This window comes from Pinus tabuliformis, chromosome 1_2 (genome assembly GCF_031772625.1).
Source record: "Pinus tabuliformis cultivar Carrire ecotype Pingquan chromosome 1_2, CPIR1, whole genome shotgun sequence".
Lineage (NCBI taxonomy): Eukaryota > Viridiplantae > Streptophyta > Pinopsida > Pinales > Pinaceae > Pinus > Pinus tabuliformis.
This window is the reverse complement of record NC_142298.1, coordinates 1076123374-1076137708: the sequence shown is the minus strand read 5'-3', so window position 1 is coordinate 1076137708 and position 14335 is coordinate 1076123374. Positions and strand designations below refer to the sequence as shown.

Here is a 14335-nt window from a genome sequence, read left to right as displayed (position 1 = left end):
ATTCCAAGCATTATGATTTAGTTCAAGCAACTTGATTTAATTCAAAGTATTTAATTCAGAGCATTGAATTGAGTCATTGAGATATCACAGGAATATTTAGTTTTATTTCAGCATGATAGGATAAGTTTGATTTCCATTCCAAGTACAGTGGCACAGATATTGATTTCATAGCAGTGTGACAGCGATTTAATTTCATTTATAAACTTAGATCATTTCATTGAGATTGCATTTTCCTTTAAGCAACAATAGATCGATTTAAATTGATTTCAAAATCAGTCTTTGTAGTGGCTTAGTTGTGGTTTGAATGCATTTTATTTCTGAACAAGAATAGTCTAGTTTGATAGTTTAGGAGTTTATCTGTAAACTTGATGGCCAAAATGCACACTCTCTTGCCAAAAAGGGTAACCCAACTTCATGCATAGTCCCTCTAGTTTATGCTATGGTGTCCTAATTGATGAAAATAAATTGAATGTTATCTCGATGAACCATTGCATGCATTACTCATACATAACTTGTGAATTGAATGTCTTAGTTGTGATATTTCATTAGCTCTCCAATGAAAAATTAGTTTCCATTACGATAGGTCCCATCAATGGTTATATTTTGAGGCCAATCATGCTTTCCTCCAGCCCTTAATTCTCTCCTTTTATCACATTAATTTGCATTTTTAGCCATAATATTCTTAGTACGAAGACTAAAGGGTGATTTTTGTATTTCATGGCCTAATGTGACTAATATGCAAGAAAAGGAAGAATTTTTGGAGATATTTACTATGTAGGGGATTGTTGGAGATATCTAGAGAGAATATAGGAGGCTTGTCCACTAGATTAACTCTCTAACTCAGCGTGAGACCAAATATTCCTCGCCAACAACTCAAATCCATTGAAAACCGAGGAAGTCAAGTGCATGTGAAGATCCAAGGGAACCAGATCTACCAATTTCAAGATTTGGGAGAGAAGTAGTCCTCCTTTCAAGGGAGTTGCCTCTCAGCAACTTTTTGTATAAATAAACAAGCCTAAATTCTCATTAGGATTCAAACTTTTGTTAGATATCGGAGTAGTTACTGAGAGCCTAGTGCTTGATACTGTTATTTTCATCTTTCATGTGATGTATGTGACTATTAATTTCTGTCAATGAAAATCTTACTGTTGGCCTACATCTGAGTTAACTTTGCATGGTTGAAACCCTTGGGTTTGGGCCCAACCCAAAGACTTTAGTCCTCTCATGTATTCCTTCATCGTTCTTGCTCAAGTCATCACATTTATTTCCTTGTTTAAATAGGAATTCTATTACAAAAATTGTAGTTACAAGTGTGATCACCAATTCTCTTGCGGGAAGTATGGTTAGAGTCTTAGTCACCAGGTTCGAGTTCGAGTTCGAGTTCGAGGACCATGAAATTCGAATAAAGTTCGGCAACTCAAATTTTGTCCATAAAATTCGACATATAGAAATTCGAAAAAAAAAATGTATATTAAAGATAGATATATCATATGCATATGAGAAATGGTATGGAGTGAATTTTATCATGATTATCCTTATAATCAGACTATTAAATGCTTAATATCAAATTTTATATCAGACTAGATCAATTTTTCAATAGCTGCACTCACCAATTGTTAGCTCAAAACCAAATATCAGACCTTTATGACTGCTGCAACCACAGTTTGTTAGCCCACATACACATGCCAATAACAGATCAGCCTTATAGAGAAATAACTAGCAGAGCTAGGGAATGAAAATTTGGAGATTTGATCACAAAAAAGTGATGTTTAATGCTTGATACTTGGTGACCAACCCTTGCAAGGTCTGAAAAACGCCGAATTTCCCTTGAAAAACGCCGAATATGTTCGTTTTCCCTTGAAAAACGCCGAATTTCGAATTTAATGCTTCAAATTCGGCGTATCTGGTGACTATGGTTAGAGTATCTACAAGAACAAGCCAAAAACATGTGATTATGATTTCTTGGAAATTGTTAAGTTTTGGATTGTAACTCTTCTGCATGCTTTCCTTCAGAAACTTATAAGCTAGTAGCATTGATTTGGTAATTAGAGTAGGTATGTGTTTTAAGATGGAGTAGACCTTAAAAAAATTCAACTCATCTTTTCCACTTTGATTTATTTTGTTGTAGTGTTGATCATTTAATGCATGTACTTGATTAGTCTATAGGGATTATTGTTGACTTATTGGAGTGGGCACACTCATCCGCATCCACTTAGACCATTCCATCCTCCTCGTGGACACCTCATACTGCTCTCAAACTCTGCCACCGAGATCACCATTTGAGGGCTAGTGAGGGACACTGTGGGTATGAACATTTGTGCAAGATATGCCTCTGAGGGGTACTAGGCTTGGCAAAAAGGGATCCCACATCATTCTTTCACCTTCATCCACCTTCCTCCACCTTTAAGAGACCATCCTTACCCTTAGAAATCTCTCAAACCCACTCCTGTAGCAAAATAGGGCCTCCTTTAGCACTTTTTGTAGCAGTCTTGTAGCACTGTCTAAATCCAACAAGATTTTCCCTAGAACTTGAATCTTGCATTTTGAAGTTGAATAATGGCCCCCAAGATTTAATTTCATGATTAAGGAGACTCCAAGACCACTCCAACCCTATATTTTCTTCACTACAAACACAAAACAACAAGTACAATTAGACATAGATTTTTTGAATTCCATAGTTTTGACCAAGATTGAATTCCTCCTTTTCAAGCAAGTTGCAATTAGATAAATGATTCATGCAAGTAGAATATTGATTTGAGTAGTGTGCAAATAGAGTAGCATGGTTTATTTCTACAACTAGAATAGTCTATTCCTTTCATGCAATTACAATTAGTCTTTACATTTAATGAATGGAATTTTCATTTCTATAGTTAGAATCATGTTCATTCCCTTGCAGTCATGAAGTGATTTTGTAGAAATTCTCTTTGCAGTTAGCTGAAGGAGTGGTCTCTGTATACCTTGATCTGATCTAATGATTGAGGGTGACATGAGTAGAACTTAACCTACTGTGCATATAGCACTGTCACCTCTAAGTTTGTACAAACCCTGGGTTGATAATTTAAGTTGAGAGCCTTGGAAATTGAAACATCCTTGATGCAATACCAGGGCTCATCACATTCCATAGCTAATTTTTTAAGGTTTTGGTGCTAGGGCATCAATATTTTGGCCTTCTTAGTAAAATTTTGGCAAATCTATCACATCATAATCTCTAATTACCCAAGGAACAAAGGATTGGTCCATATAGTTGGCGATCAATCATGCTTGTATCCAATTTTCTCTCTCTCTCTCTCTCTAATTTCAGCACATTTAAAGTAAAGCTTCCCAAGAAGGGCTTGGTGTGAATCCCTAGTAAAGGTGTTTTTGGTGGATTGGAGAGCCTAAATATCAATAGGATAGTATTTGCTACAAAACCTATCCTTTTGATAGGCATCCTCTTCAATGTCATCCATAAACTTTCTTTCCCTAGTTGTTTTCCATAAGAGGGAAACCCTAGTTTTGTATTGCTTCAACTTAGGGATTTCTTAAAAGTTTTATGATCCTTGATCTTACTAGTATATACCATTGAAAAACTTTTCTCTTGGAATTTACCTTTGCATATTCCAACACTAAACACATTATTCACACCTTAGTTCTAGATCTTGTAACCCTAGGCGTCTCGATAGAAAGTGAATTGCCTCCCATCGGAGCCTTGAGCCATTGTTGTGTCTTTCATGTAGAAGTACTAGTCAAGTCACCTCACACATCATACTTAGAATGTCTATCTTAGGTGACTTGAACATAAATTGGGACTCCTTCCATTGGTGAAAATTTGTAAAGGGGTTTGGCTGTGGTGACAATAGGCCAATACCCATTGTTTTCTCTTGGTCTAGTTTATATCTTGTAGGGTTTCCCTCTCTAAGGTTTGCTAAATTTTGTGGCAACAAGCCTGACTATAGAATAAATAGGCCATCTTAGGCCTTTGTTGGTACTCTACCCAGCAATAAACCTTTTATTCATCACCTTGAGCCATAGCATCAAAGCATCTTTCTAGGTGATATAGGGAAGCCTCCCTTGTGGTTTAAATCCACTAAAGAGGAGGAAGGCTACTGAGGTGATAGTGGCAACACTTTCTGTTTTTTCCATAAGGTTTGGCCATGCCTAGTCAGGTCTTGCACTATAGTGTCAACACTCTCTTTTTTCCATAAGATTTGGCCCTAGTTATACTTTGCATTAGGCCCGCTAGATTTTGCAGCAACAAGAACAATTTGGGAAGTAACAAATCTGATTTTCCAATCTCAAAAATAGGTTACCGTTTCAACCACACAAAAAAAGGAATATAAAAAATTATTGTTAATTTCTTGTTTACAATTAGAGAATTTGTAGAAGAGAATAATTAATTTCAGATTATCTTTTAAGTCTAACAAACCCCTATTTCTACTAAAATTAGATTTAAATTTGTGTTCGCAAATATGTAATATCTAGTGTCATATTTGACCTAGGATTTCCTATCAGCCCAAAGAAATCTTCCAGTTTTGTCATCTTTAAATAGGTTGAAAGTTACATGTGTAAATCTAGAAATTTACTTGCTATAACTAAATCCTAAAACCAGATTTACCCTAAGTCCTCAAGCACACTCCTCAATAATCATTCATTTGGACTTAACTTCCTTAGGGATTCCCCTTTGAGCTGGAAGAGAGCTAGCTAAAGCAAGAGATAGAGCTACCTCAATAATCATTCATTTGGACTTAACTGCCTTAGGGATTTCCCATTGAGTTGGAGGAGAGCTAGCTAAAGCAAGAGATAGAGCTACCAAACTGACAGTGGGTAGCCTATTTGTGTTTCCGTTGAGGTCTCACATGTTTGGATGGGGCTTTTCCATTTGGTGAGAAACGGGAAGGTAACACGTCCAATTTCAAAAATTAATATTCAAATCTTTGAGGTCAATTTAATTTTTAAATATGATTTAATTGAATGATCAAATTATGTGCCACATGTGGATATAAATCTCTTAACAATCATGCTATTTAATTAAGGTTATGCTTTTGGTACACCCTACAAATAATTGTCTACACGTGTCCATTATGGAAAATCAGCTTCAATAATTCTGTCTCCAATGTAAAATCGTTACAAAAATTACCATGTTTTAGAAAGGGATGAAATGAATGTTTCAATTAAATAAGATTCCTAAATGGAAATTTCCTGTCAGCACTACCAATGTTATCAAGATAGGACTAGTTACTAAACCGGTCAACTCTGAAAACCCTGACTGGTAAAACACTGGAAACAAAATTCAGTCAACCAAAAATATGCATAAAATATTCAGATTTTGATTAAAAAGTATAACATCTTCTACATTCCTGCAAAACTAAACCATTATACGCAAATAAGAAAAGTTTTCTCATGTATAGAGCAACGGTTTAGAATTAGGTTTAGGGTTTTAGGCTTGAGTTATTTTATTTGCTTTCTGTTTCTCAAGTAAATTTGGTGGCCCCCTATGCACCCATATGGAGTTGTATGGAACCATTCAATTCCATATGGAGCCAGTCAATTCTGTACGGAAACAATCATTTCCAATTTGATAAGATGGTTCCATCGAAAACATCTCAAAACTTGTTTGACCAGTTGATTCAGCTAGTTCCAATCCAGATCCGATAACATTGGTACTATTTGAACATTTTTAAAATGAAAAAATAGAACAGTAACTTATAGCCAGTTATCAAAGCAGCAAGAGGAGAAATAATACTTTTCACTTTACGAGAAATAAAACAAAAGGTTGTGTCTTCAAGTTCATTTCATAAATTCTTATACACACTAATCCGTGAGAAAATAGTTGTCTAGATGTTTTAGAAACGTTACATACATAATCGATAAAAAAAATACATCACTAGATTATAGGAATTGAATTTATTCATTTCTTGGCTCTTGTGGCAAGATCATTAGCTAGATGCACATTTTATGATGAGATATCTTTTTAGTGATGGTCTGGTCTTGCCTTCTCAAAGCATTCATGTAGTCTGAGATAATTTTTATGTTTCTATCCATTCTTTGTTGTCATATGCTTTGATGAACAAATGTGAATTTGATGTGTACGCAATATGTGCTTATGTTTTGAGTATGAGGTGTGTGTGTCAAAGAGAGAAAGAGAGAGAGGGACAGACCTTATTCTTTAGAAGGAGCTTATTATTTGGAACTTCAAAATTTTCATTACTCTCAGTCCCAGTAAGTTGAACATCACATATTGATTCTATCATTATATGAACTGGAATGTTTATACCTGCACATCCAACATCAAAGCAATGAATTCACACTCAACATTATAATTGATATTGATCATTATTACATTGAATCAAAGGGAAATCAAATATTACAAGCAATTGTTAGGATGAGGGTTAGCTTAAATGAAATTAACTCCATCCTAAAAAGAGAGGAAACCTAAAGTTGATTAGCTATTTAAACAACGTTCAAAATTCACTATGTTCGTTCCTATTATATTCTTCTTTCTCAAGAAGAATCTAAAATGTCATGGAAGCCTAGAGAGCCACGCACATTATCCACCCGCAAGGAGAGGGAAAGGATCACATGCAAATAAAAAACATTATTTATGTTTTAGGTTGCATATATTATTGAATCTTAATTAATTATGCCCTACATCACAAACGGTTATGAATTTTGAGAGAGGGATGAAAATGGAATAAGTTGTAACGGTGGCCAATCCACTTGACAAAATAGAGGGCAATCTCATGTGTCAGTACAGCTTGCGGTAGATCAAGTGATTTTCTCCCACATTAACTTCATCTTTTGGCTAAATGGATAATAACTTTTCCTATATCATATAATTCCTCTGGAATTTGTATTTGATCAATCTCGATTCATGTTTCTAGTAGGTGTAGATGCACATATAAATAGTCGTGATAACATTCTTCCTATAGATAGATAGATTTAAAATTTAAAATTACTGTTTTCATTAAAAAATTACTAGTTCAAAAAGATGAATTAGAAACCAGTTAAATGATCTATTGCATTAAACATATATAAGATTATAGTCAACTAGTGGATTTGTATACATATTCCACTCAACAAAAGGATCCGCCAGCCTTCAAGAAAGACTTGATAGGTTCTTTCACAAGCTGTCTTGGAGGTCTGTCATAGTCAACAATTCAAATATATGGTTATATCACTTAGATATACAACATGTTCCATAGTGGGAGAGTCGGGTCTCCACCTACCATTCCTTACAAGATTAATACCTTGTTCTTTGCATTCAATGAATGTGTGTAGATTATGTCAATGGTATTTAACCATGTACCTTTCCCACGCAATAAGCTCCACAGAATCCGGATAACCAGAAGTTGTCTATTGAAAAATCCAAAAGTCGAGAGATCTAAAAATTATTTAAATTGTGATTTTTATGAAAAACACGGATACAAATGCCAGCATGGTATAACACATGGAGACATGTAGAGCCACTTAAATTCTATTGGAAGCTTGATAACTAATTATGTAAAGTTGGGTAACTCATTATGTTAATTAGTAATAAGTTAGTTTTATACCGAAACATCGGTTATGTAATTAACGAAGCTCATATAAAATTGATGAATGCCCAAACTATCGTATGGAGAATCATTACTGATTGAATAGAGAATCTAATCCCTTGCTCCGTGGATGTTTCTTTGACACCCTGTCAAGGTTTTACCACGTAAATCCTATATAGTTACTTGTGTGTGTGAATTTAGTTTTCCTATTAGTTATATGCTTTTCTTGTTCAATGTATAACTAAATGTTTCTTCTTCTTTCCTCATTTTCCCTATTTGAACAACAAATGGTATCGGAGCAATCTGTCTGTGCATGAGGGGGAGAACTCGTCACTGAAATCTACGCGTGCATAAGGGAGAGAACTCATTGCTAAAATCTACCTATGCGTGAGGGAGAGAATTCGTTGTTGAAGTCTTCCTGTGAAGCATGGCTGAGGGTGGCCATTGTTGCATGTGAGAGAGCGTGGAAACTTGCTGTTGCGTAAAGGGAAAGACGGTGCATGGAGAAGCCCTTCTGCCTGCCTGAAGGAGAGGATGACGAGCCTGCCTGCAAACATCATTGCGGGATGTAAAGACCAATGTTGACCATGCTGCGTGTTGACCGTGTTGCATGTTTAGCATTGCTACATGTTAACCCTACACCATTGTTGCGTGTTGACAAAAAATTGACCAGTTTGCATGCAAGAGAAATCCATGGTCTGTGGTGTTTCCTGCGACCAAAAATCTCAAGGACTCTGCCTATTGCTGGCTTGTAGTTGCTGGAGAGCGTGCAAGAGAAACTCTGCACTGCTAGACCTGCATGATAGGATGTTGCTAGACCTGTGTGAGAGGAGGACCGTGATCTCTACGTGCTGGAATGCTTGAGAAATTCTGACGCTTGAGAAATTTTGCCGCAAACGTTGTCCCTGCCACCATTATTAACATTGGACATTGTCATGAATCCAGGTATCTGAAAAAAAAAATCAAAGTTTCCAAAAAAATAAATTGGTTTGGAAAAAAATTAGTGGATTTTTGTTTTTCAGTAGAAATTTTTTTTATGAGAAAAACAAAAACAACAAATTGAAATAAAAATCAGGTTTTTTTTTCTTAAAGCGGTGGATTTGTTCAAAGTTGGAGGAAAGAAAATCATATAAATCAAAGTTTTTTTTTAAATCAAAGGGTTTGGAAAACAAGGGTTTGGGTTTGGAAAAATCTGTTGAAGTTTTTTTTTTTTAATGAAAAATATAAACCCTAGTTGAAAGTCTGAAGATTGAAACCCTAGAAAAAATTGGCCAAGATGTCGAATGCAAAATTCGAGGTGGAGAAATTCACCGGCGAGAGCAATTTTGCTCTTTGGAAACTGAAGGTTAGGGATAAACTTGTGCAACAAGGGTTGCACAAGGCATTGGGTGGGGAAACTAAGAAACCTGCAACCATGACTGATTCGGACTGGGAGGAATTGGATGCCCGAGCTCTCAGTACCATCAGGTTATGCCTAGCAGATGAGGTTCTCTTCAACATTGTTGAATAGAGTACAACTTCAGGATTATGGAAAAAACTGGAAAAACTCTATATCACGAAGTCGTTAACCAATAGAATTTATCTGAAAAGACAACTGTACTATCTTTGAATGAAAGAGGGTTCAAAAGTTGCAGAACATTTGAATGTTTTTAATACACTTATATGCCAATTAATAGATATGGAAGTTAAAATTCAGGAGGAAGATAAAGCCATGACCTTGTTGTGTTCTCTGCCCAAATCATGGGATCACTTTGTAACTTCAATCATCTTGAGCACTGTTGATTCTTTGAAGTTTGAATCAGTCGTAGGAGCTTTCTTGTCTAAAGAAGTACGAAGGAAATCCAATACTAAAACAGCTGCATCAGAAGTCATGATAGCTAGAGGACGGTCAAAGGAAAGAGGAGAAAAGACAAGGGGGTCTTCTAGATCTAAATCAAAGGGAAAGAAGTGTAAGGCAAAATGTTGGCACTGCAATAAAATTGGACCTGAAGAAACACTATTGGAAAAGAAAAGAATCTGATAACCCGAAGAAGGAAGCGAATCATTTCGATTCAGGTATGATAGATGAAGTTTTATCTGCTGAAGAATTATGTATGATAGATGAAACTTCACCTGAATGTAATTCTCTCAGGGTTTAGAAAGCTGGCTATTAGACTCTAGTGCTTTTCATCAAATGTGTCCACACAGAAATTGGTTTACTTCGTATGAAAATGTAAATGGTATTTCTGTGTTTATGGGTAATACTGTGTCATGTCAGACTGTTGGGATGGGAAATATCAGGATTAAGATGTATGATAACATAGTTAGAACATTAACTAGTGTTAGACATGTACCTAATTTGAAGAAAACTTTGATTACTTTGGGAGTGTTGGATTCGGATGGTTATAATTTTACAGGTCAGAATGGCGTGCTGAAAGTCTTTAAAGGAGCCCTAGTGGTTATGAACGCAGAAAAGATCGGAAATCTTTATAGGTTAAAAGGAAGTACTCAGGTCAGTGAAGCAGCAATTGCATTAGAAAAGGAAGAAGCAGGTACTCATCTATGGCATCAACGATTGGGTCACATGAGCGAGAAAGGTCTTCAAATTTTGATGAAACGTAAATCTCTTCCCGATCTAAAATCTTTGAATTTAGATTTCTGTAAACATTGTGTGTATGGAAAACAGTGTAAACAGAGAATTAAAGCTAGAAATCATAACAGTAAAGATATTTTAGACTATATTCATTCTGATCTGTGGGGACCATCCCCTGTTGTATCATATGGAGGTGCTCTATATTTTTTAACGTTTATTAATGATCTCCCATAAAGTTTAGGTCTTTATGCTAAAAAAGAAAGTTTACATATTCAATGTCTTTAAATAATTTAAAGCAATGGTAGAGAAAAAAATAGGCAAATCTATTAAATGTTTAAGAACTGACAATGGTGGTGAGTACACTTCATGTAGAAAATTTTGAATAATAAACACTTATTCAACAGATATTATCCCGATTATACACTATTGTGGAATACATGCATAATACATAACCTCCTCTACGTTGATCATCAATTTAGCAGCATTAAAAACAATGAAACATCAATCGCATGCACACATTAACACAGTATGTAACCCGAGGAAAGCTTACAGCTAAAAACCCCACACTATCTGTATATTAATGATTAATAACATGTAACAATACATAGTACAATACTCCTCACAAGCATCCAGCACTATCTCCACCTATTACACACAAAAGTAGCTCAGATCCGAACAATCCACAGGTTCAAAGTTCCTCCGCTACTTTGCCTGCCTCCAATGCACAATCCTGCAAGAGAATCACGTGAGCACAAGCTACAATTACCTTGATATTGGCCCACATTGCACAATCATAATTGGCATTAATCAATCCATGCATGTGCAAAATCTCATGCACAACCGATAGTCACAACTCACCCTTTCACTTAACTCTAACACTTGTCTCTGTTGAACTGTCCATGCACTGAGTTAACTGATGTATTCTTCAGTTGCATTATGAGTTAATAATTATTGAATTAATTAACAATCAATTCACACAACTCATCACTATTGTATTCTTTAGTTAGACTAAATAAAACTAGTTCAACTAAGTCAAACTGAACACAACTCCATCAACTCCACAGAATTCACATGCATGAGTTCTAACTGAAGTCCTCCATGCAATAACTCAACTAACACATAAGAAACCACGTGATTCCCTTTGTCAGTTGCATGTGCCACATCCGTAGCTCGAACTGAAGTGCTCCAAGAGAATAATATCATGTTTAGAGTCCAAATATTACTAAGGGCTAATAATATTTGATTTTTCTATTTTTAGCTTGGCAGTCTAAAAATAGACTCTGATCACTCCGTTGTGAACCAAAAATAGAAGTCCATCTATTTTTTCCAACATGACCAATCATCCATAAACAACATCCTACAACTCATAGACCATGATCCATATGTCTAAAAATAGATATAGTCTAAAAATAGACTTTGCACCAAAAATAGCCTGCGGGCCCACTTAGTGAAGGCGACTCCTTTCCACTAAGATCCATCATCTTGTTGCATTTTCAACACTTCAATTGAATTTGAACAATACTATAAGGATGAGGGAATTATTAGACACAAAATTGTTCTTTATACTCCTCAGCAAAATGGTGTTGCTGAACGTATGAATCAGACTCTTATGGAAAGAGCCAGAAGCATGATCAGCAATGCTAACTTGCAAAAGGAGTTGTGGGTAGAAGCAGTATCTACTGCTTGTTATTTAGTTAATAGATCACCTTCAATAACAATTAATTGTAAAATTCCTGAAGAAGTTTGGACAGGTCATTCTTGTGATTATTCACATTTAAGGATATTTGGTTGTGATGCTTATTCTCTTATTCCTAAAAAGCAGCGTTCAGAATTAGATCCAAAATCGAAATGTTATGTCTTTGTTGCGTATGACTATGCAGTGAAAGGATACAAGTTGTGGGATCCTACATTGCGGAAAATAGTCATTAGTAGAGATGTAACATTTGATGAATCTTCTCTTTTAAAATCAAATGTTGAAAGAATTGAATAGGAACATGTATCGCCAAATCAACAAGTTCAGTTGGAGGCTAGACCTTTTGATGACAGTCAAACGGAAGGAGAGACTTCTGGAGAAAAAGGTGTTGAAGATACAAAGGAAGCTATAAAAGTTTTTGAACCAGTTCAAGTTTCTGAACCAGTTTAGCAACCGGTCACTCTAAGAAGGTCTACAAGGGAAAGAAAAACTCCCAAAAGGTATGAAGATTATGCTTCATTACTGAAGATGGGGAACCTTGTTCTTATCAGGAAGTAGTAGATGATACAGATAGCGAAAAATAGAAAACGGCTATGAAAGAAGAAATGGATTCCTTAGCCAAGAAAAATACATGGGATCTTGTAGAACTTCCTGAAGGGAGAAGTGTTGTTGGATGCAAGTGCGTTTTCAAATTGAAACGGAAAGTTGATGGAAGTATCGAAAGGTATAAGGCAAGACTGGTAGCGAAAGGGTATTCTCAAGTTGAAGGTATAGACTTTCATGAGATTTTTTCTCGAGTTGTAAAACTTGTTTCTATTCATACTGTGTTGGCACTAACTGCATTACTTAACCTTTAGTTGGAATAGTTAGATGTTAAAATAGATTTTCTACATGACGATTTGAATGAAGAGATATATATGGAATAGCTAGAAGGTTTTGTACAAGGCCTCAGTGCAAGATTAGTTTGCAAGCTCAAGAAATCATTGTATGGTCTGAGGCAGTCTCCCAGACAATGGTACAAGAAGTTTGATTCCTTCATGGTGAGCCAGAACTTTATAAGAAATGAGTGTGATCATTGTGTATACTTCAAAAGTTTCAATGGCATATTCATTATCTTATCTTTTTATGTTGATGATATGCTTATTGCAAACAAAAGCAAGGAAGAGATCAACAGGTTAAAGGCTCAACTCTCTAGGACGTTTGATATGAAGGATCTTGCAGCAACAAAACATATCTTGGGCATGGAGATACACAAAGATAGGAAAAATGGTAAGCTTTGGTTATCACAGCAGTATGTGGAGAAAGTACTTGAAAATTTTTGTATGAACAATGTGAAACCTGTTAATGTTCCATTAGCTTCCCATTTTAAGCTTTCTTCGATTTTGAGTCCTAGAACAGATGAAGAAAAGTAGTATATGTCTCATTTAGCATATGCAAATGCCATAGACAACTTAATGTATGCGATGGTGTTAAAATTGGACAACTAGTTCCAAACTCCATGTTCTGATGCTCAGATTAAGAGGCTAATATTTTTGTTGGATTCCTCTTTCTGAGAGGTGTAAAATCCATATAAAAATAGTCTTAATCCGATGAGCAGAACTTATATTTTGAATTTATTATTCTTAATAAATTATATGTGCAAGGTCAGCCAGTTTTGTAATGTAGGCTCACATGCCCAACACATGTGTCACACACCCTCATTGATGGATATATATATACAGGAAAAGTTGGAGAGAATTTGAACACATCACAACTCACATCTTCCTCTCTCATCCTAAAAGTACGAGCTACCAGGAGGGTTGTTGTGACACATGCTGGGTTGGCTGACCAAAGGAGACTTTGCTAGTTGAAGCATCGTGTTGACCGCCGAAACGAACACATTCATTTTTCTTGTTTCTGATTTGTCTTCTGTAAGATCTGCTTATATGTTCTATCTGCATTTTGCTTATCTACTTGTATGATTGCTGTGAGAAAAGTGAAATTGCTCTTAGCATAGAACATCTACAAAACTTTACATGGTATCGGAGCTGAGGTGAAGACAAACTCTATCTATAGCAATCATCATCGAAGAAAATGGATTCTTGAGTGATCTCCTCCTCTCCACGTCTTGGGTTTTTGGAGAAGGAGAGATCATAGAATACGCTGGCCTAGATGATGCCCTAGCTCTCAGGCAGATGATGCCCTAAATTACAGCAATATGAAACCCTATACGCTGGTCATGAAGACTCATACGCAGTCTTGGGTGCCACAGTGATCAAGCTGCAATTATGAAGAGGTCATTACGTATGATACAGTCATAAAGGAAGCACAACATTCACGATATATATGACACCTTAATTATGCACAGCATACAGTCACGCAGGAAGTATATACGCACTTCATGATACATCATGCAGGAAATTATGTATATGCCATGCTGTCATATATATATATATATATTGGAACGCAGTTATATATAATATCACCATACAAAATAGCCTAATCACTCTGAGCGTACGATCTACCTGGTCGAAACACATCGAAATTTAATGCACAAAACAGTTGATCGTCTGTTTTCGT

General features: G+C 35.8%; 1 protein-coding gene across 1 annotated transcript in view; it reads right to left on the bottom strand.

Moving 5' to 3' along the window:
- LOC149209861 (DNA (cytosine-5)-methyltransferase DRM2-like) overlaps window positions 1–14335 on the bottom strand; it is a 212329-nt gene that overhangs the window by 40177 nt on the left and 157817 nt on the right. Inside the window, exon 13 of the mRNA XM_089398780.1 lies at window positions 6138–6253. Within this exon, the coding sequence (XP_089254906.1) occupies window positions 6138–6253 (116 nt within the window). The remainder of the gene's footprint in view (window positions 1–6137; window positions 6254–14335) is intronic.